General features: G+C 41.9%; 1 protein-coding gene across 10 annotated transcripts in view; it reads right to left on the reverse strand.

Annotated features, from left to right (window-relative positions):
• Pde1c (phosphodiesterase 1C) overlaps positions 1-24518 on the reverse strand; it is a 554512-nt gene that overhangs the window by 287469 nt on the left and 242525 nt on the right. For 4 of the 10 annotated variants that reach the window (XM_029560855.1, XM_029560852.1, XM_029560851.1 and 1 more), the window contains exon 2: positions 21771-21797. The exons of the other annotated variants lie outside the window; for them this stretch is intronic. In XM_029560855.1, the coding sequence (XP_029416715.1) occupies positions 21771-21797 (27 nt within the window). The remainder of the gene's footprint in view (positions 1-21770; positions 21798-24518) is intronic. 10 annotated transcript variants of the gene reach the window in all.

Consider the following 24518-nt stretch of genomic DNA (forward strand, 5'->3'; position numbering starts at 1 on the left):
TCCCTCCACATGAGGTTACATTTCCCAACCCACTCACATTGAACTTGGCCATGAGATATGCTTTGTCCAAGGATATGTGAGTGATGAGACACACTAGAACCCAGAAAATGTTTAAGGGTGAAGCAAACCTTCCCTGGGTCTTTTGCCATGAAAAGCATGCCCCACGTAACCTTTGAACTATTTCACAATGTTATATGTTGGGGATGCTGATAACAATGCACAGCAAGTCTTTTCCGTGGACATGAAAGTCACTTGTGCCTGATGGAGAGTCAGTCAATGTCCTTTCTCATCGTGGTAAAGAATTTGCCCTGCATCTGCACCTTCTTAATCTACAAATTCTGCTGTTCTTTGGGTTATTGCAACTGGGTATAGTATTAGTTCCCTTGGAAATAATGAGTTAAAATCATTACCATACATTCACTTTATATCTGCAGGACAGCATAATTTAACTTTCTTTTGAAAATTATCTTAACAATGATTAATATCTGTTGGATAGTTTAGCACACATTTAATCTGTCTCATAATCCCATCTTTCACTAACAAGAAAATGAAAAGCCAGGGAGATTAGACAACTTGCTTAAAGCCTCACACTGGGTAATTGCACAGCTGGGGCCTAAGCTGCTATCTAAACAGATATTTTTACACTGTCTCAAGGGTAACTCTTCTGAGAAAGGAAAGATTAATGTGGACATAGTATTTGTATGCTGGGAAGTTGCAGCAACTTAAAGGCCCCTTTCCTTTTTTCCCATATGTGAGCACCTAGGCACAAAGGCATAAATATCATGCCATGTCGCACAGATTTTTATGAATGGAACTAGAACCTGGGGCTCCTACCCTCAGCCTGATGTCTTGGGTTCAAGGAGGGAGCAGAAACAAACAAGAGCTTTGGTGGAAAAACAGAATCAAGGGACTAGTAGGACTCAAGAAACAGGTGAGGACAAGCCTCAACATGCAGGTGGAATGCAGAAGCAGCTGCTTCTATCACAAGGGTCAATACAGGAAGGAGGATGAAAGCAAGAAGTGAAACAAGGTGTCTGTGCAGATGCTGTGAGAGATGCTGGGCAGAGGAGGCTGGGCAGTACTGTTTGGTGGAGGAATTCCAAGAGGCTGTAAAGTACGTCCTCCGTCTCCCTAGATGTCTACAGACTGGGCGCTCAGTCTTCAGACCTTTGGGGAAACCCTTTTTCATTTAGGCCATCGTTTCACACGAGAATGAACAAGGTGGTAAGAATCTTTCTAGGGCCAACAACTACAGTAAAGTCAAAAGAGTAAGATATACTTCCTTGCATGGTGATAACATTGGTGTGAGACATAATAACCCCACATGTGACAGAAAACCAGAATGCTGCCCCAAGTTAGCAAAGCCCACAGGCAGCTGTAGAGAACAAGCCACATCAAGATTGTTTTCAGAGGAACAGGCAGAAACCTCACAGACTAAGGAAACAAAGGCACTTGCTGGCACCTGTGGATGATCAGGTCCTGGCCCGGATCAGCAGGAATATCACACCAAGCACAAATTTTGTTTTCATTTCTTTCTAGTTGGAAGATACACTCCTGTCAAGAATTACTCCAGCCCTGAGCGTTTTCTCATCACTCTGTCACCTGGGCATGCCCTGTTTCTCACAATTTCAAGGCAAGAATCAAGTTCCAGTAAACTGTTCTCTAGTGAGGATGTGCAAAAAAGATCGCTAATAGGAAGCAGGAACATTTATTCCCATTATGACATGTAAAACAAAAGATGGATGTACAAGAAAAATGACCAGGTTAGCGAGTAAAGGTCAATTCTCTCTAGAAGGAACCAAGGTCATGACTCCTTATTGTACATAAACTCTACATTCATGGTGGCATCACACACAGTAATGTGCTGGATAGCTTCAGTAGTAAAACTGACACACCTGGGGTCCTCAGCTGAAGAAGTTTCTCCATTGGACTAGCCTGTGGGCATGTCTGTGGGGCATTTTCTTAATTGCTGAGTGATGTGGGAGGGCCCAGCCCACTGTGGGTGGTGCCACCCCTGGGCAGGTGGTCCTGTGTTGTATAAGAATGCAGGCTGAGCATGGGCCAGGGGAACAAGCTAGTAAACAGCATTCCTCCACGGTCTGTGGTCTAGGTTCCTGCTCTGAGTTCCTGCGTTTGTGTCCCTCGATGATGGACTGTGAGCTGCAAGCCAAATCCTTTCCTCTGCAAGCAGGTTTTGGTCCATGTTTTTAACTCAGCAATAGAAAGCAATTAGGGCAACGACCTCTCAATGCCTCCATACAAACCCAGGGGCTTCCTTATTCCAAAAATGGCCAGGTCCAGGGGCATTAGCTTCACCTATCTGAAACACAGGAATCCCACATCCCAGACTCAGTGGGTCAGGACCTGTACTTCAAAACACCATCTCTAGGTGAGCACATTCAGACTTGAGAAGTGCTGAAAGCATGAACTTACAAAGAAAGTCCAAAAGATGAGCAGAGAGCTAGCGATGGGGGGAAACAGTCTGTGGGCTGGCAAGCACAAACTGTTACGACCACAGTAATTCAGAAGGCAACCCCTCAATATACAACTTCAGCTGAGGTCAGCTGGCACAGAAGCCTCAGGGTGAACAGAGGACTGAATCCCCAGACAGGTGAGAGGCAGGGGTAGACTCTTTTGATAGCATCATTGCAGAATTAAATGTCAGTTCCCAGAGCTGTCCTAGGATCCATGATTCTCTATGGTGAATTTACTGTCTCTTTGTGACTCACCCACAATGAAAGGGCTTCCAGAAAAGGGAGATGTGAGCCATGAAATATAGTCAATTACAGCTTAATCTTCCTCACCCTGGAATCCATTCAATAGCTTTAATGAATTTACAGTCTGAGAGGCAGGGTGAAGAATGCATACAAAATATAACTCATGCCACCCCGTGCACCAGTGAACCCCAGTTCCCTTTGTTATTACAAAATAAGCGTCCTCCAGTAAGTACTTTGGAAAAGGAAAGGCACAAACACCTGTTTTCTGTTCTTGCTGTTACCTACTGCAAAGCTCCAAAGAGTGAAGATTTTTAAGGGCTTATTATACACCTGGTTTCCAAGACCATGGTCAGTTTTCCTGACTGTGTTTCCACCCTGCAGCACCGAGACAGGCAGAGGCAGACATCCTGAACCTTCACCTTGAAACCATACCTGGTTCTGTCCTCTGTGAACTACTCCCTTTGAGTGGACCCACAGACCCAAGAGTTATTCAAATGGCAAAGAGTTTGCTCTGGAAATGACTTTTCCAATATGAACTTCAAGCTCTAGGGAGATGAATATAAAACCTTCTTTGTTATCTGTTATCTTTCGATGCAATCATTTTACTTCTTAAAGAAAACAGTGCTAAAAAATATTAATTAAAAAAAGAAAGGCTTCAGTTCTTCCTCATCTGCTCTTAGAAGCTGGTAAAGTGCCCCATTTTTCCAGCTCTTCCTTTTGCTATCCTGGATGCCCTTTCCACAGTGAGGGACTGTGTCTTAGTTACTTTACAGTTTGCATCAACAAAGTATCTGATCAAAGCAACTTACTGGAGAAAATTTAGTCTGGCTTACAAGCTTACAGAGCCAAGGTGACACAGTCCATCATGAATAAGGCATGCAGAAGGTGTTATGAGGTGGGCAATCATATTGCATAAGAAAGGCTATAAAGTCTCAAGGCCCGCTCCAGTGGCCCACTTTCTTCAGTAAGACTACATCAGAAAGGTTCCACAACATTTCTAAACTGCACCACCACCAGAGGCAGTGCAGTGTATTAACAGCTAGTATTTATTAAACCCTTACTGTATGCCTAGACCTGGGTCACATCCATATACACAGTCTTGTTTAAATTACAGTCTATGCGCTGGATACTATGCACAGCTCCTACCCTCAGAGTATATGTGCTTAAATATCTGAGGATTTCACTGTTAAGGAAGAATGAAAGTTGGATTTATGTTTCAGTCTCAGGCCCTTAAGTGCATGCTCTGAAAGCTAATTTGGGGTTGCCTTGTTTATAGATGCCTGATATAATTGTGCAACCTCGATGCTGCACTCAAATCAATGGCAAAAGTAAGTCACTGAATCAAGGAAGAGAAATCATCTGCCCAATCAATCTAAAACCCAAAGTATCCTTTACACAGGATTCACTTTCCACACAAGAGACTAATTTAAGGAGAATTTCTTTCTTTCTGTTCAAAATAATGATGCTAAAAGGAAAGCAATTTAAGTTTTACAATGGCTTCATCAAAACCTCATCTTCAAGTCCCAAAATTTGCTCGGGGAGCATAGCTCTCAATACAATGAAATCAGCAGGGGAAAAGTGTGAAGTTAGCATGCCCTATTGAGCCCAAGGCCATCTTAATGGATGCTGTGTTCATGGGCCACCACATCATCCCCACCATCAGCAGCACTGGTATCACATTGTTATAAAGTTCCTTCATTTCCAAACAGTTGTTGTCCTCAGGGAATGAAGCTTCTGTTTATCCACCAAATAAACACTGTTGGCTTTACCAAAGGGGTTTTCCCCCTCCCTCCCTCCCTCCCTCCCTCCCTTCCTTCCTTCCTTCCTTCCTTCCTTCCTAGGTTATAAGTGAGCACTGATGGCTATTAAAGATACTGCTGTTACTAACAGCACACTAGCAGTTAGTAGCTTCATCACAACATCATGAAGTTACTGTAGATGGGGAATTATGGACTTGGCCTGACAGTAGAATGATGAGGCATCTTAGATCCCATCACAATCTTTGGGTTCTCTTAAGCTCTTTAATTGCTGTGCTAATTCTTCAGAGCCCTTGATAATCATCTAATGATTGAGCACATCTTAAAGATTAAGGAAGTGATTTTAGAAGTCAATTCACAAAGCTTAGAGAGGGTAACAAGACAGTAAGGAGGGCCCTGTCCCCTAGCATGGCTGGATCTTCAAGAACTCAAAGCTGAGAGCCACTCCTGGAATTCTTTCTCAGCCCTGCTTTCCAAAGGAATACACTTGCTACTAGGCTGGCATCAATTTCAAAGGATAATTCTGTAGTCTGAGTATACTAAGGAGGATTCCTCTCCCATTTATATTTTGGTTTCCTCTTGTAATTTTTGCTGCAAGTACTCTGATAATTACCTCTCTGCACCCCCACATATAAAGGATGAAATTTCATTTCCCAGCAAATCTGTTTTGTTTAACTGCCTCTTAGGTCATTATATGCAACAATACCCAACTGTTTCTCTTAAGACCTACAATTTTATGCTTTGGGGGACTAGAAAACTAGCATATGGAACTTATGATTTCTGTTTCAGGATAGAGTATAGTGAATATAAATAAGCAAACATTATTAATACCTTCAAATGACTTGAGAATCTTGTTTGGTGCATTATTAAAAGCATTTAATTTTTTTCCCTTGTGAAATTTAAGCACATTTGCTATGCCTGTAAAATCTTATATTCAGCTACATTATAGACTATGAAACACAATTCATAAATGTGATACATTAAATGAATTATAAGCTAAAATACTGAGATTATTAATATCTAATAAAGTCACAAAGTATGCATATGGCTTTTACCTTTTATTTTTATTTCATTTAAACCTCATCACAATTTCATAGTAAATACTGTTATATTTTCTCTCTCTCCCTCCCCTCCCTCTCCCCCCTCTCTCCTACTTCTTGACCTGCTGTTGTTATTGTTGTTTTGAGTCAAGGTCTTGCTATTTTGCTGACTGGTCTCAGTTTCTAGGTCCGTGCCATCCTCCCACCTCTGCCTCCTAAGGAGATGACTGGAACCACAGACATGTACCACCAACTCCAGTCATTATTCTATTTTCAAATTTTAAGGAGTGGTTTCTATTTTTGCATGTGTGTGTATGTACATATATTTGTATGTGCGTGGGTTCATATATATGTACACAGGTACATGGGGATGCCAGAGGTTGACTGAGTGCCTTCCTCAATTGCTCTCCACCTCATATATGGAGGTAGGGTTTCCCATTTGAAACTACAGTTCAATGATTCAGCTGATCTAGTTAGCCACTTTGCTCCAGTGACCCCTCATATCCACCTCCAGGGCACTGAAATCACAAGTAGGACAGCACACCCCCTAGAATTTATGTGGATGCTGGTGATCTGAGCTCCATACCTCATGCTCACATGGCAGGCTGTACCCACTGAGCCACCCCCTAGCCCAAAAGTGAAGTCTGGATCAAGATTTAAAACCTCTGCACTACTGACATCTTGGATAATTCTTTGTTATTTTATCAGCAATCAGGGTCTTAGTTCACTAGATACCAACAGTAAATCCCACCCTAAAAAGTGACACCCAAAGTCTGCCTGATTGTCCTCTGACTTCACATGTGCTGTGGCATGTGTAACCACATACATACATCATGCACATATATAAACAATAATAAACATTAAATTTAACAACAAAAAAGAAGTGATCACCAGAAATGACTCTATATATTGTCAAATGTCCTTTGGGACAATTCTCCCCACTAAATTGAAAATCACCGGCTTAGAGAAATTAAGTACCTCATAAGGATGATAAACTTTAGGAAATAGAAGTCTAGGAGCCAGGCACCCTGAGTCTAGAATGCATGCCCTGAACTAATGAAACACCACATCACTTCTGCTATGATAGTTTAAAGAACATCATTTTTAATTCAAAATAGAAAATTAACAGAGAATATGGACTGCACGTATCTTCCCAGGTAGAGTTATTCCATAGCTACATACGGCGTGGCTCTTGAAACCTCACTTTTCCTAATTTAGGCCCTGGGTAACTTGCCCCCTAGCCACTAACCTCAACCACCTGTCAGTCCTACTCCGTGTGCCCATAGCAGTTGTTAAGGTCGATTTCCCAATTCAGTAAATGAAACTAAGCCATTGTCTCACAGACCCCCTAAATTTCTTTCCACCAGCTCTCTGAGGTGACCCTAGACTTCCATCCTACACAATCTAAAGTGCATATTAGCCCCTGAATGCTGATTGTTTGTGAGGGATATCCCAGGTCATCAGTGACCAAGCACTATCCATGTGCCAACAATTTCCTGTGTGATTTACATATAGCATGTCTATTTCATTCTGTGCTCACCAGAACCCTAGGAAGCACATAATATTATAGTTGAACAAGAAGAAAGAGCGTCCAGTATAAGGGACTGTTACCCACCTCTAAGCATTATATAAGATTCCTACAGACTCAGATTTCAACCCAAGCCTCACTCCAAGCCCCTGCTCTTCACCCCAAACTTACACCCTAGTAACTCCATAGTTGAGTAAACACCACAGACATGTCTCTTTCAAAGCACATTCTCTGTTTACTCTCTCCAGCTTGCTTGGAAATCCCTCAGCTGGTTCCCTTTCCCTGGCATCCCAAAATTACAGAAATAAATTATTCAAATTCTACTTGTGGTGAGGCATAAAGAAAATTACAGGCAGTCATCCTCATGTACAGGGCAAGTTCAAAGCTAGCCAGGACAACTTGAGACTCTGTCCTTAAATAAAGAAAAGAACAACAGGTAAAAATAGGGAAACAAAGTCTCAAAGACATGCACTTCTACCTTTTAACATTCCCCAGACTTATGCTACATCATTTCAGAAAGAGGAAAACTAGATAGGCTCCACCGTTGTATAAAAAGTTATAAACCCAGGGCTGGAGAGACAGCAGTTGTTGAGAGCACTGGCTGCTCTTGAAGAAGACCCAAGCTTAGTTCCCAGCACCCACACCCATAAGTAACTCCAGTTCCAGGGGATTCAACACCTCTTCTGGCTCCACAGGCATTGGCTCCACAGGCATTGCATCATGAGTACATTTACATATATTCAGGCAACACACATACACAGAAAATAAAAACAAATTTAAAAAATTAAGATGTGGCTGGAGAGATGGCTCAGCAGTTAAGAGCACTGGCTGCTCTTGCAGAGAACCCAGGTTCAATTCCCAGCACCCACATGACTGCTAACGACTGTAACACCAGTTCCAGGGGAATCTGATGCCTTCTTCTGACTTCCTCAAGCTTTGCACAACACGGGTGCACTTACACACATGCAGTCATAACACTCATACACATAAAATAATTTTTTTAAAAAAATTTAAGTTATAAAATCACTAGGATGGAAAACACAAGTAGCTTTCCACATCTGAAAGATGTACCTTTAAACTCTGGCTGGATTTGTCTTTTTTACATGTACGAATGTTTCGCCTGCATGAATGTAAATGCACCTATATCAGGCAATTCCCTGCCATGTGGGTGCTGGGAAACCGAATCCAGGTTCTCAATATAGAACTGTGGAAATGGGCAGCAGGCCCCAAACCCAGCTGAAGAACTATTGGCAGCTGAATATTGCTGGGTTGAGGAAGAGCTGATCTTCTTTTTACTTTTTTTTTAATTGAATTTTTTGTGTATTTCACGCAGAACACCTCAAACAATCTTAATCATCTTTATACCCCCATCCCCACTGGCACCCTCCCATAGCTCCCTCATGTCCCCCACTGGAACCCATATACTCTGTCATTCCTGTTAAGGCCCACTGTGTTGTCAGTGCTCCCAGCCATTCCCTAGTGCAAGTCTGTCCACTGAGTCTAGTCAGCCTATCTAGAGTCCCTCGTTTTAGGAAGATCAGCTCTTCTTCATCTAGCACCAATCAGTTGCCAACAGTCCTTCAGATAAGATTGAGGTCAGCTGTTCATTTTCCAAGTTCTATGCTGGGTTATTGTCTGCCTGAGTTTGCATGGGCCTTATCTATGCTGACACCATTGCCATAGAATCATATGAGCAAGTTCCCAGGAGCTTGTAGGACTGTTTCCATATGGCTGTGCACCTCCTCCCTGGCTCTTACAATCTTTCAGTCCTCTCTTCCGTAATGGTCCCTGAGCCTTGGGTGGGAGAAGTTTTATAAAGGGATCCTGTCCAAGAACCAGAATTCAACAGACTCTTGATCTCAAAAGTTTGGCTACTTGTGACCTTTTGTGTTTCTGGCCCTCAGCTGCATGAGGGAGCTTCCTTATTGAGAACTGAGAGATTCATTAGTGTCCTCTTCTTTATCCCTGTTCTATGTTCCATAAGCCTTAGGTGTAGAGGTTGCATATATAGATGTGTCACTTAGGCCTGGGCATTTCATAGACAATGTCCATGTGTGACCAGTTGTGGTACTTGGTAGTCTCTAACTGGTACAAAATGAGCTTTTTTAATGAGTGGTGACTGGGATATTTGTCTGCAAATATAAGGATACATCTTTTGCACATAGTAAGAAATCACATTAGTCTAGGGATGTGACAGCCTTGGGGTTTTCTCTAAGCTCTATGACCACCCCAGCTATGTGTATTAGGTTATGTTTACATTACCACACTTGAGTTTCCTCCCTTTGAGTGAGTGTTTAGTCAAATTAGGTAGCTGTTGATTGCTCCCAAGACAAGAGTGCCACTACCGTACCAATGACATATGCTGTGCCAGGCACTGATGTGGTTATCTGGTCTTGAAGCTGATGTTGGACCATGCATTGATGTTTTTTCCTGGCACCTTCATAGCACTCTCCAAAGCTATGAGAGCTAGCCTTCAGGGGAAGTGGTTGCAGGTCTGCTGCAGTTCTATTGCCACAGCCCTTGATGGCTTCCCAGAACTTGAAGGTAAGACCCTACTGCCAAAGACAGAACATACTTTGGACACAGGATTTAAAGCAAAAGAGCTGATCCTCCTAAAGGGAGGGACTCTAGATAGGCTGACTAGATCTCAGTGGATAAACTTGCCCTGAGGGAAGTCTAGTGACACTAACTTGACTCTATAGGCAACACACAAATGACAGAATGTATGAAATCCAGTGGGGATCTACAGGAGGGTGGCAATGGGGAAGGGGGTATGAAGATGACTCTGATGGTCTGTATGAAATACATAAACATTCAATATAAAGTTTACAAATAAATAAATAAATGAACTCTGCTGCAGCACTTTTCTACTGTGAGCCTTTAGGCAAGTGTCTTCTTTCTCCTGAGTTCTATCCTCATTAAGATGAAATAAGGGAAACTGTAAGAGGTGCCTGGGACACAACAAACTCGACCAACAAGGTAAGTTATTGCCAAAGTCTGTACTTTGGAACTATTCTTTTAATGTTCTAATGCCTAGTTCTTAACTACATACAATTATAATTATAGAATTTTAGAGCCTTGAGTAATCTGGCTGGGAGCTTAGGGGCCATCGCAGTGGGGCACAGGTGACTTTACCTGCCCAGTTGCCCAGCTGGCAAATTTTACTCCTTTTAGTGATTTAGTGATGGGGCACAGAGTACCTATCAGGCCTACAAGACCCGCCAAATTAGTCATACACTGTTTTCGAGCTAAAGGGAACAATGTACATCTTCATATTTAACCTTATCTCTATAGATGAAGACACTTTGATAGGGGAGGGGCAATCTAGCACATTAATGACAGAACCCAAACCCGATTCGTAATCTGCATGTAGCCCCATGGCTCTCAACTACAGGTGAATTTGGATTCAGGAGGACATTTTTGGTTGTCACAAGGGATGTGACAGAAGCAACTGGCATTTGATGGGTGATATCCAGAAATGCTGGCACAGAGCCTGGGGCACACATGCAGGCCAGCTCCACTTCATCAGTATCAAGATCAAAAACAGTGGTCTACACTGATCACCAGAGACTTTAAAAGCTCCTTTACAGTGCTGTTACTAGAGGTCGGGTTTGACCCCAATTTGGAGCCTTTGGCAATTACTAAGTCAATCTAGTTGATTACACTTTTTTAATATTAAGGGTCTCTGAGATTAGGATGGACTTGGAGACTTGCTTTATTAGACAACCGAAAATCATCATAACTTCTGAAACACAGTGGTTCACTCTACATCTGTGCTATTCACACTTTTGGAGATGCACTTAGGTCTTATTAGGCAGTCTAAGAAAATGATTATCAAAAGCATTCTGGCAAACATCACAGAAGAGCCAAATGATGAACAACCACACATCAAATATTCATAATACTCCTCAAAGAAATGCATTCGACACTGCCCTGATCATCTCCCTGCCTGGTGGTTTGAATGAGGAAATAAAGTTAAAGTATTAATGTAGAGCCAAAATACTCAAGAGTTTGCACCCAAAGTTCCATGGTAGAGGAACTTAAATAGAAAAAGCAAAGTCAATGATCCAAGCGATTACACACTCTCAGTCTTACCATGCATGCCATCTGTCTTGCTGACCTCACAGGCCACCACACTGGCCAGTGTGAGAGCCAAATGGGAATCTGGAGGTGGGAGTATGCAGGGCATTCAAAGCTGTTTGCAAGCATGAATCATTTGCCATCTTGAACTTATTAACCCACACGATCCCTGACTTTAGTTCTGACCCATGGTAAAAATAGATGTAGGATCCCAACCCAATCATTCATAAACTCAACCAACAATTAAGAAACAGCCTCAGGGATGGCAAGATGGTTCAGTGGGTAAAGGCGCTTGCTACCAAGCCTAATGACCTGAGTTCAGTCCCCAGGCCCCATATGGTGGAAGTAGAAAAACAGAACCTGCAAGTTGTCCTCTGACCTCCACATGTGCATCATGGCATACACATGCATGCACAACACACGATAAACAAACAAATAAGTAAATAAATTTGATGAATTTCTTTTTATGAAAATGCCTATGATGCCTAAGATATCTTAGTTTAATAATTAATATTCTTCATTCAAAAAATAAAAGTTCATATTGGTTGCAAGAACTGCAGGCATCCAGCCAACTCTGGCATGTGGGATTCAAACAGCAAGAGCTGGAAGGGCAAGAAACATTTTAGGTTCCATTTCAGAGAGTGATTTGAATTGCATCATAAAGAAAAAGGTGATTTAAACAGCTACACATTTTTAAAAATCTAAGAAAACAAATATCTCGTGTTCTTTTCACATATGGAATCTCGATTTTTAAAAAGACACAATAAAGGCTGGTCATAGTGATACATGTCTTTAGCGCCAACACTCAAGAAGCAGAAGCTGGTGGATCTCTGTGAGTTAGGGGCCAGTCAGGTCTACATAGAGGATTCCAGGCCAGCCAGGGCTATATAGTGAGAGCTATGAAAATTGAAGAGATATGGGGAATGAAAGGTATTGAGGGGAGGAGGGGCACAAGGTAGGATCATGGGGATTGAATGGGATCAAAGTCCTTTGTGTGCAGGTAGGAAAATGTCACAATGAAACACACTGTTTTGTATAATTAACATTAGGCAATAAATATAATAGAAATGATGTGAGTAAAGAAAATCACAGGAAAAAAGGCAGGAATGATAGATGTTCAGCTTCTGTGGAGTTTAGGGGGGTGAAAGGGAGCAACAAAGGCAGAATGGGAAGACCACGTGCAAGTACAGTTAGGAGAGTCCCAGAAAAGAACATGGACCTCGAACAGTCAGTGTGGTGCCATTGGGGGGCGGGCTGTGGTTTTTAAACACAATCAAAGAAACTGTGGAAAAAGCAGTCAGACATAAGCATGCAAACAGACAATGAGAACACCAAAATAGAAGCATGGTTAGGGGGCTATTCAATTCACTAAGCAACAGATGATGGGGCTGGATCAGGAGAACAAAGACGAAGGAAGCAACAGCACACAGACTGTGACAAACCCAGATGTCAAAGGGGAAAAGGAAGCACAACGTAAAACTGAAGACATGCACAAGAACATATAAAAATACACAAATATATACAAAAATACACTAGAACATATAAAGAGACTCTGAAGTTTTGATTCTAGGTAGGTACAAAAATGATAGCAATTATCATCCATAAAAAGAATGAACCGTCTCAGATATTCTACTCGACTAAGAAAATGACAGCTCGGTGCCAAGATTGGTCCTTGCTACTAGTAAGACTCAGAGCCTGGCCCACTTGCTAGAGCCCAGGACCCTCCCTCTCCATGCCTAGCTCCTCTCTCCTGTTCCCAGCCTCTCTATAGGTCCAGATTTCTCACCCACAGTACAAAGACTCCCACTGATATATTAGGAGGATGTAGTTATTTTTTGTTGCTGTGACAAAATACCATAAACAAGGAAACTCAAAGAAGGAAGAGTTTATTTTCACTTACAGTTCTAGAGGGAGAGACCATAATGGTGGGGGACATGTGGTAGCAGAATCAGAGGAGGAAACTGAGATACCACATCTCCATCGACACACAGGAAACAGAGCAAAGAGAAGGGTGAGCCCCCAAAGCCCACCTCCAGTGATATACTTCTTCAGCATGGTCCACTTCCCCACAACCTCACCAAACAGGGCCACCACCTGGGGACCACATAACCAAGTCCCTGAGTCTATGGGGACATTTCTCATTCAAAGCACCACATTCCAATCCTTGGCCTCCATAGACTCATTGTCATCTAATGTTTCAAAAATGCATTTAGTCCAATTTCAAAAGTCCCATACTCTTTAATAGTCTCAACACTGTTTAAAAGTACCAGTCAAAAGTCTCTTCTGAGACTCAAGGCAATCTTTTAACTGCGACACCCTGTAAAATCTAAAAGCAAATTATATACTTCCAACATACAATGGCACAGAATATACATTCTCATTCCAAAGGGAGGAGTGGGGGTATGATGAGGAAAGCAAGACCAAAACCTAACAAGGCAAATAACAAATCCTATAGCTCCATTCCCCATATCTGGGACGTTAATTCCAAAGGGCTTATATGCTCTACCCTTCCAGGCTCGCTGCCTGCAGCATATATCTCTTTCTTGGGCTGGTTCCACTCCCTGTATGCTGCTCTCCTTGGTAGATGTTTCATGGCTCTGGCATCTCTAATATCTTAGGGTCTCTATCACAACCCAGGCTTCAATTCAAAGCTTCACACAATGGCCTATCAGGGCCTCCTGACTTCTCAGGGCCTTCTTTCCACAGGGACTCTGGCACTGTCACAACTTCCTGGCCCCATTAGCTATCTGAAACCACATAGGAAGAATCTACAACTCCTTCACTCTTGAATCTTTCATGCCTCCAAAGCCAGTACCATGCAAAGTTTGGTTGCCAGTATGGGCTAGACCCTTATCCCCTTTAACCACATTAGTAGCAGCTTTTGTATGTTGAAACAATTGCTTTCTAGGAGCAAGCAACTCCATAAGTTAGAAGCTCCATTCACAAGTTAGAAGCTTAGCTGGGTGGGTCTTATCCTGAGGGCACCCCTCTTTGTTCCTGTGTAGAGCAAGAGGCTGTCCTGGAACTCACTATGTAGAACAGGCTGGCCTTGAACTCACAGAGATCTGCCTGCCTCTGCCTCCTGAGTGCTGGGATTAAAGGCGTGCGCCACCATGCCCAGCCTCTCTTTAATGACACTAATCTCTTTAACAATTACAGCCTCTTTTGTAGCATATGCCTTGGCTACAATGTTAAGCTTCCTATAGCCCTTTTTCTCTTCAAACTGTACATTTTGTACTTTCCACTGGCTCTTTTTCATGGCAGACCTGCATAAGGGTTATCAGTAATAATCATACCATAGACTCGATGTCATGCTGCCTTGACATTTCCTCCACCGACAAAATAAGTCCATTATTTTTTAATTGAGCCTCAGACAAGTTCTTAGGACATGAGCAGAAGGCAGATTCGTTACCAAAATACCACATGAATGAACTCTAGCCCCATTGCTAATAGTGACCTTGTTCCCCTCTGAAACCTCATGAGCTGGGTGGCCATAGGCCTCATTATTTTCAGCACTGTCTTCCAGGCTCCTACTAAAATGGTCTGCTGAGCTCTGTTTACCATTTTCTACTGCTTTTCTAGTCCAAATTTCAAGTCTTCTACATTCCTCCAAAAACAACAAGGTCAGGTTCTTCACAACAACAACCCTATATCTGTTTTACCTATTTCTGTTTTTAGTTACTTTTTGTTACTACGATAAAATACCATGATCAAGAAAAATTAATAGAAGGAAGGGTTTATTTTGGCTTATGGTTCCAGAGGGAGAGTCTATGGTGGCTGAGGAAGTGTGGCATCAAGCACCTGGATCAATTTTGCATCACTCTATAACCTCCCCAACTGGAGCACCACCAACTGGAGCCCAAGTGTTCAAATACTTGAGCCTATGGGGAACATTTCTCATTCAAATCACCACAGAGGGTAACTAAGTGAGTGGTGGTTGCCTAATACTCAGACCTCTGATCAAAACTACCTATACAGAGCCTCCATTACCCTGATTTCCCCTCCAACTGTTTACTATAAATTACAAAAATTGTAGGTGCTATCCTGTGCTAACTACTTCCAGTGTTATCCTCTATAGGTGAAGTACCCATGTCCATCCATGATCAGTACTCTAACCAGACCCCCTTTTCTGCCCTCTCTGGTCTGCCTCCAGAATCACCTTGATGTTAGCAATCTTAGAGGTGTAAATCTGACCCATTGCCATAGCTAATATACTCATTCTTGTTGTCCTGAGAATTTATCAATCACCATAATATTTTAAAGGGTTTCATCTCTTAGAAGATTGCCCCCCCCGTGTCACTATCAATTCTTAGACTCTAAATATCAATACTACTAAAGGAGCCTAGAATTCAGGTTTGAGTGTGCATAAATGTGCAGAAATATGTGCCTTGAGGCATTCTATGCCACCCACGTTAACTTTTCCAACACTTTATTTCACTTCCAGTTTTATGCAAAGGTAGGGGACAACAGTCCACCAATTCTTTTCCAAGACATCAAAAGAGGCACCTGCTAACACTAGGATATAGCTGCTTAGCAGGAAGCCTTCCCAAAGTGTGAAATATACTCACCTACCCACTCCTTACACATGGCACTCTGTTATTGCAGCAAAGGTAGTGAACTGGTAGATGATTCATGGTTCATGAAGACAGAACATGGGGAGATCTGACTAAGGGAATCATTTTCTGGATTAAATAAATTTCTGGGCTCATCAAAGGTGATTGCTAAGCCACATCAAAATCCAAGTGAAAGAAGGTATTAGACACTAGGGAACAGGGGAAGATGCCTTTCTTAGGCTTGAAGCAGAGGCCTCTCTAATAACCTAATCTAATATGTACAATATCCACTTTGTCAATATCCCTATATATGTCTATATCCTGGGCTTTCTTGTGACCAGAATATTTTGAGCCATTTGCTTCTTTGAGGAAAGATCAGACACCTATTTCAAACCTCTGCCTTCCAGAAGAAGGATCACTACAGAAAGGAAGCAGAAAGATTACAAGAACAGAGGAGGGTGGATGGCCACAAGGAACACAGATTCTTTCAAACAGCTGCTCTGTTTCTCATACAAACTCACAGCAATGGTGACAGTATACTCAAGTCATGTGGGAATTCAAACCAGACAAAAATCCCAGCATAGTCATGGGGAAATGGTTAAGAAATCCCAACCCAACCCAAGGAACTTTTGGCAATTGATGACTAAGACTATCTTAGAGGGATGGGACTCTTGGTGGGTCGGGTGAATGAACCCACGCTGAAGGACATTTGTGGACACATATCACTCTTTAGGCCATACTGTATATATAAGAGAGTTCATTCCATTGGGCAGGGTGACAGGGAGGGAAGGGGCAGATAGGGGAGGGGCTCTACATACCATCAAACTATATGTACGAAAATCACAAAAATTCAATGAGAAAAGATTAGAAAAAGAATCAGAGAAGCACACATTTTTAAAATCACTGAAATCAGGAAGAAATGAGAAAAGTTTCTGAGCTTTTAAGGTTCACTGTGCCCCACTTTCAAGCCCCACGCACAGTAAGTAGTACTATGGATGGTTTGCGATGTAGTGGGAGAAGCACACAGTGTCCCCGAGACCTCACTTTTCCCATAGCCCTCAGTGCTTAGATCCAGGAGAACATACACACCATTCTAATTGTTGTGCTCACCTGTGCCCCACCACAGGCCTGCAGACCTGTTCACAAAGGCAGCCTCACTTCCCTTTTGATTTCCAGTTTTTACTAAGTTAATGGCACTGTTAATTTTTAAAACTTTTTTAAGTTGGAAGATGTTTGTAAGGCATTTACATATGTGACCATCAGTGTACTGTACCTATCAAAAATATAAAATACGGGGTTGATTGTGTGTAGTGGCACTTGGGAGGCAGAGGAGGTAGAGGATGTCAGATCTAGACTAGCCTGGGATGGTCTACATACCGAGTTCCAGGACTGCTGGGGCTACATAGTGAGAACCTGTCTCAAAAAATATAGATAGATAGATAGATAGATAGATAGACAGACAGATAGATAGATAGATAGATAATAAATAAATAGATAGATACATAGATAAATTAAATAAATAAATAAATAAATAAATAAATAAATAAATAAATAAATATGAATGATGGGGCTGAAGAGATGGCTCAGTAGTTAAGTGCATTGGCTGTTCTTGCAGAGGACTGGAGTTTGGCCCCCAGCACCTACACACACAGTGGATAACAACCATCCATAACTCCAGTTCCAGGAGATCTGATGCCCTCTTCTGCCCTCCACAGGCACTGCATCTATTTGTTGCACTTACACATATGCAGGCAATATACTGATACACATAGAATAAAAATAAATATATTAAAAAATGAATATATATATAAGATACTTCAGGTTAAATTTAATTACTCATTAATTGTTCTGATTTATAGTAACTCAGACACAGTCAGAAGCAAAATTTAAACTAAATAAAGCTCCAATTAATAATAAATAATCAAAAGCATTATGCAAAACATTAGAGGTTTTTGTTATCTGGCAAGGCTTAAAATGCCGAAGCTAAGTCCATTTTGACCAAGTCTGAATGGCCACAGTTCAGAAGGCAGCCATGAGGCTAAAAGGTCTCTCAGTGTTTATTCATGCCTCTGCCTCACAATCATGTTGACCATCACAGATAGCATCCCACAGCATACCCAAAAAATGAAAACTGGAGGAGTGCATGTGTGTCACTGTGTGTTCGACTGGATAGTGAGTCACGGCAGAAGGAGAACTGTGCCAGTTTCTCAACTCGTCATAATTACAAGAACAGCAGTTTCCACTCCTGCCATATAGGACATGTGGCTCCAAAACCCAGACAAGAAGTGTAAGATTCCTGAAACCACCATGTGGTAGGAGCTACGTGGAGATCCCATGGAAGGTGAAAGCTAGGACAGACACAAGAAAGGGAGTGAAGAGATGAGGAGCATGCAGGCTCCTGACACAAATGGTGGTGCTCTCTTGGAAGTGGAGCCTCTGTCTCCAGCAACCTCAGCTAACACCAGTGAGATGATACTCAAACCATCCGGCCAAGTCATTTCTGAGTTTCCTGACCCATAAATCTAGGAACAAAATGAAATGCCTGTTTTAAGCCACTAAGCCAAGAACAGTCTGTTATTCAGTGATATGTTTATTAGAACATGCGTCTCTTTCAAATAAAAAATATTTAAAATAGAAGTTAAAACTAGTTGTTTATTAATTTGCCCTTCAACTTCAATGAGGCTGATACAAGGAAATCTTTTTATTTTTGTAACATAATAAAAAAATACAACAGAATTCATGTCAGGTATGCAAAACTACCATTTCAAAGAGTCAGCATAGTAAATTCAACATTGACAGTTTTAAGCAGCCCTCTCAAAACTCCCTGTCACTTGTCTATCTTTAAAATAAAATTGAGGTGATGCAGAACTGTCTCATAACCCAGGATAACATGTGCAAAAATGATAAATCACTTTTTTCCTACTGAAGACTATCATACCCTCTAATCTGAGTGATTAATTTACATCCTGTTCAGTGGTTCTTACAATTACTACCATGAATTCAAGGAAACCAAATAAGAAAGAATTGTTTAGTTGCCAGTAAGCCAATGTATTTAGAATAGTATAGCTACCTTCAAGAGACTTAAAATTAGATCATTTGCCTGTCAGTGACCTGCACTCCACATTGTATACTGATGCCTTTGGACTGCAGACTTTACTTGGAAAGCAAGGACACAGGCATGTCTGCCAGGAGGTGATGCTCTTGGAACAGGTGAGATTAAAATGGTTATCTAAAAATGTCCTTGAATGTAGTTGAAAACTACTGGCTGATTTTTAACTGCACTGATAATTTTGTCTGGATGTAATCTGTTTAAATGCGTGATACTAAAGTCAAATGCCATGAAAACCTCACCCTAATCTTTGATGCTGAATTATGAAGTTCAAATGCTTGGTGAACAAAAAGCCTAAGCAATCCTATTTCTTTGGAATGCACTTTTCAAAGTCAATAGCATCGTACAAATATTTGGCACTTGTGTTAATTATATTCCTAATGATTCTCCTTAATAAAGGCCTTTGAGACAGACATAGCTGATAACAGAAAATGATTTTTATTAAGTACATTCATCATGAGTGATAGCACTCTTTGCTAGTATTTTATTCATTATTCTTATTTTATGTGTATGAGTGTATCGCCTACATGTAAGTAAGTGCACCCATGTCATGGAATGCCCTAGGAGGTTAGAAGGCAGAAACTGTTTCCCATCGAACTGGAGTTTTAGACAACTGTTAGCTGCCATGTGGGTGTTGGGAACTGAACCCTATGCAAGAACAGCCAATGCTCTTAACTGCTGAGCCGTCTCTCCAGCCCCCAGCAGTGACAGTACTCTTGTACAGATGTCCATTCAATCATATCATTCCAAGCCTGGCCCTTCCAGAATTCATTCACCTTTCCTAGAAAAGCACTGGGAAGATTTTATCACCTTATCTAGTACATAAAATAAGAATCCCATATGTTATGAGAAAATAACTTCAATTTCTAGTTTCATCAACTCAAAGTTAAGTTGTGTACAATGCTGTATGTGGTACCATCACCAACAGTCTGAAAAAAAATCAGTTTAAATGTTTAGTCTGAAATAACAGTGAGTAATCCATTCAACAATATTTTCTAGAAGGCTACTGTATTTCAGGCATTTGGCAGGTAAAATACAATGACACACACACAAAGAAAGCCAGGAAAATATAATATACAAGATGCTCACCATCAGGTAGGGAGAAAGAAGAAAGGAAAGGAAGGGAAGGTGCTATGGGACCTCACAGAAGGCACACGGCTCAGAGTGTGGACTACCAGAGGGACCAGGGCCTAGACAGGGAAGAAGGAATCACATACACGAAGGACAGAGCACAGCCTGTTCAAACAGCATAACTCATGGTCATTACAGGCACCATGTATTCACGTCCCTCACTGGCTTCCTGGTTGACTTTGCAATTAATACATTTTGTCCTGCATCACTCCAGAAACACTCCCGACACACATGGAGTCTGTACCCTTTGAGAAGCCTCTGATAAACATGAATGAAAAGATCGCCGAAGCTCTTACCAAGAGACCACCCATACTCATCTACAGTCACATTTAATGTTACAACTTCATGCTGTGGCGTGGTGGCACACACCTTTAGTCCCAGGACTGGGGAAACAGAGGCAGGAGGATCTCTGTGAGATCAAGGCCAGCTTGGTCTACATAGCTAGTTCCAGGCCAGCTGGGGCTACAGGGAGACCCTGTCTCAAAAAGCAAAACAAAAACAAACCAAACAAAGGATTACAACTGTGCTAGAAAGCCATAGATAAAGTTTAGAGAAGAAGGAAAAATACTGGAAGCAGCAGAAGATGCTAGAGAGCTAAGAGAGGTCAGGTAAGTTTGTGAAAACAAAGCACTGTAAAAAGAATGACAGGCAAGACGAACCAACATGCCTGTAATCCTAGCATTCAGAATGCAGAGGCAGGGGGATTCCCAAGAGTTCCAGGATAGCCTGGGCTAGAGAGTTCCAGGTCAGCTTGGGATACAGAGTGAGACCTTGTCTCAAACAAAATGAAACAAAAACTATGAACCAATGAATGGAGTATGTGAGGTAAAGGATAAGCAAGTTGCTCTGACTGTAGTAGTTACCATGCATACATATATCAAAACATCACATTGTACACTTTAATTATAGCTCATAGAAAATGCGAATTAATGAACCAATTGTACCACAGAGCACAGAACATTGCCTAAACTGACTTTGTGATTCTGTCATTTCGAGGCTCCACCCACCTTCCCTGGTTTCTGGACTTGTATATACCCACAAACCTATGCTCCTGCACACCAGCAAGAGCCATCTGCTGAAGGACACTTCAGGGGTGGTGGGGGGGCAAAATCACATATGTCTTGAAAACTGAGCTCCCCTTCAGAGCTGGGACATAGTCAAAACCTGGTAAGTCATGGAACTGTAAATGCAAAGGACCCAAGTCCAAATTTCAGTGTTCACATGAGGCAGGTCCACCAAAAGCTTCAAAGTTCTTCATGTCAAAGTGCCTGAAAAAATTAAGCCCAGAGCAAGGCCAGGGCTTTATCCAGGCAGTGGGAACTTGAACAATATGACAGGTTTGACCTCAAACTACCCTTTCCATGGTCCAATCAAAGGAGCATCGTTGCCTTTAAAGGAATCTGTACCCATGCATGGAGCTCAACAGCATTTTCTCAGTGAATCAGGCAAAGGAATTTGAAGCAGTGAGAATTCAGACACAAAACGCACATTTAGAATCCTCTGTGTGTTCAGAGAACCCTTCGGCTCCCATCTGCCCACCTAGCCCAGTCCCTCCCTCATCAAGGTTTTGGTAAAAATCACCAGACAGTACAGCAGTAACATGCTCCTGAATCTGCCAAATGTACTTTCATGAAGGTATCTACCCTACTGAGCCACACCACATAGTACAATCAATTTTTAATTACAGCAGCAGTAACGATTGGGAGACAAATCAGGCAACTCACTGAGAAGGAACAGAGGGACTGTTTATTACAATTCCAGTAAACCACAAGCCAAACTTGTGACAAGCTGTGTCCTCACTCTCTCGGCAAACCACAACCCAGAAGGTCCCCCTTTCCCAGAAAGATGCTCTTACCTTTGGGACGTTTTCTTATATTTCCTCCTGTAGGAAAAGAAGCGTAAAACATATGTCAGAAAGATCCTCTAGCAGGCAGTGGGGGAGGGGTTACTTCAGTGGAGATAGGCTTGTGGGTCAACATTTCTGGGGTTTCCTTCCATGTTATGGTTTCAAATCCTCATTAGAAGCTTGGAATTGTTGTGTTATATTTTGAACAGGCACAACAAATAAATTTAGCCTTAATAGTAAAAATCAGAACTCCAAGAACTCAATGGTTCTGTTCCTGTGTTCCTCCCTTCCTCCCTCTGAAGGTACTGTGACCTTGATTGAGGTCAAGCTTCAAAGATACTAAGATCAGGTTCAACTCTTGGTCCTCACAACTGTAAGAGTCATGAGCTTATAGCAGAAGAGGTTTATAGACATTCTTTTGCCTGGCACACATAGTGGTCAATAGTTATTAGTTACCTGTGTTTTCACTTTTGTTATTATCATCTCCATCATCAAGCAGTAAGATCCCTTTAGTGGGGCATGTGTGCTAGGAACCGAACCCAGGACCTCAAGCACATTAAACATATGCTCTACTATTAAGGTGTACCCCAAGGACTGAGAGACCCTTAAATTCTTCTAGAAATATAAATTTCTTATGTTGCTAAACCATAAGATCAGGCATAAAAGCTTCAAAGAAGGAAGAAACGGGATAGGGGACAATGAGAAAGTCTCAAAGTGAAACGTGGAAACAATCAAGCAGGGGCCAGAGGCCAGCCCATCCCTCTACTTACTTGTCAATTAACCTTGGACCAATCTCTTGTGCCTGGACTTCCTGATCCATCAAGCAGAGATGGTGACATCTGCCCTGACTATGTCACCTAGATCACAATCCAAGAAGAACATGACCTTAAAAATATGCTGGCCCAGTTTCTCATGATTGTGTCAGTTTTCAATTAATTTCAGAAACCCTCAGTAGAGTTTGAATAGATTCTTCAGTGGAGAGGATTAGAGGAAAGAAGGCTCTCGCAGAGGAAGATCTATCTTCTCATAGCATCTCTCCGAAGCCCAATACTTTCCAGCTGTCCTGCCTTCCTCACTGGCTTTCCTATTAAGGTCCCTGCCCTCAACCAGCCAAGACACTGATTTGCTAATTGGAAGCTAGCTGTATGCCATTTGTTTTCTAATTCAACATCTCTGAGACATGCTACAACTGTATTAAAATGAGCACGTGGGGTATCAAGTTTGGTATTTGGTAAAGAAAGCAGGGTACAACACAGACTCAGATATGTGTTTTCTTCCCCAGATATAAATGTCTACCTACGTATCTGAGAGGAAACACACCAAAATGAGCCCCTTAATCTTTGTCATGAATCATTTCCTTTATTTTGACTTCTTTGAATTTTCCAAATTTTCTTTGAAGAAGAGTATTAGAAAAACCTCTTAAATTATGCATTTGACATGCATAGTCATGTGTAGAGAATCTCTGTACAGGAACATGTAGAGCTATTCATATGTTTGCAGTAGATCACCCTCTGAAGGGAGGAAGGTACAGACACGAGCAAAGTGTGTGTGTGTCCCAGGCTTGGCATAGCACTTAGCTGTGAAATAGTGGACTGGTTATTCAACTCTTCTGAGCTTCCCACTGTAAAGCGAGAAAATTCAGAGCATCTTTCTTGAGACTGCACTATGGGAAAAAAATGAGATAATTCACCTGAATGCCAGCTCTCCAAGAGCAAGTTCTTTGTGTGGTTCTCACTACATTCCTGTGCCTGAAACAGTGCCTTGTCCTCCCTCCAAGGCTGAGACAGATGCCCATTGATGGTTCACTCTTATGCCTTGGCCCTGTCACAGTGACATCTCACTCTCCAGAAAGCAGCCAAAGGCAGAGTACAGGGAGCTACAGTGTGACCCTTACCCTTGACCTAATTAGCACTGTGGTCTAATACATTGATCTAAAAGAATCTTTCTAAAGTTACTGGAAAGACTGAAAAGTCACTTATTGAGCGAATGCAAGGACCAAAGACAAATAATAATAATAATCAGAAGGACAACCTTTGGCTTCTTGTTAGAATCCCCACTGTCTTCAGAGATCAGAAAAAGGCAACCTGTGCTATTGGCTTCCCCAGGAGTTCCCTTGCATTTTTCCAAGGATCATGTGCAGGCACTGCTGGGAGTGGTAAAAGAATAGCTTCATGTGGTGATATACGCCTTTAATCCCAGCACTTGGGAGGCAGAGGCAGGTGGATCTCTGTGAGTTTGAGGCCAGCCTGGTCTACAGAGCAAGTTCCAGACAGCTAGAGCTACAGGGAAACCCTGTCTCAAAAAGACCGAAAAAAAAAAAAAGAGAATAGCTTCATTTCCAACACCTACTCATAATCAGCACCTGTACATTAATCCCCTGTAATTCTGTAAGATCCACTGTCTGAAAGAATTTAAATCCTAGAAAGAAAATAAGGCATACATCTACCGTGTTATTTTATAAGAATAACCATAAAGAATGGCTCAAGGGGTTCAAACCTAACCTCATGACCTCAGTAGCTAAGAGGCCTCAAATAAGCTCTTTGTTAAGTCATTTTAGTGTACACATCAATGAAAGGGACAAAATAATCTCAACAAAATCATGTATTCAATTCATCAAGCATTGTCCATGTTCTGTATGGGGCATTCTAATGTTTAGGCCCCTTTGTCCCTGGTTTTGAGCTTGTTTTAGATTAGGACCCCTGTCACATGGACCTCTCCATCTATCCCAAGGGCTTCCACATCACACACAGTTAGCAG

Source organism: Nannospalax galili, unplaced genomic scaffold, assembly GCF_000622305.1.
Source record: "Nannospalax galili isolate Female #2095 unplaced genomic scaffold, S.galili_v1.0 scaffold132, whole genome shotgun sequence".
NCBI lineage: Eukaryota > Metazoa > Chordata > Mammalia > Rodentia > Spalacidae > Nannospalax > Nannospalax galili.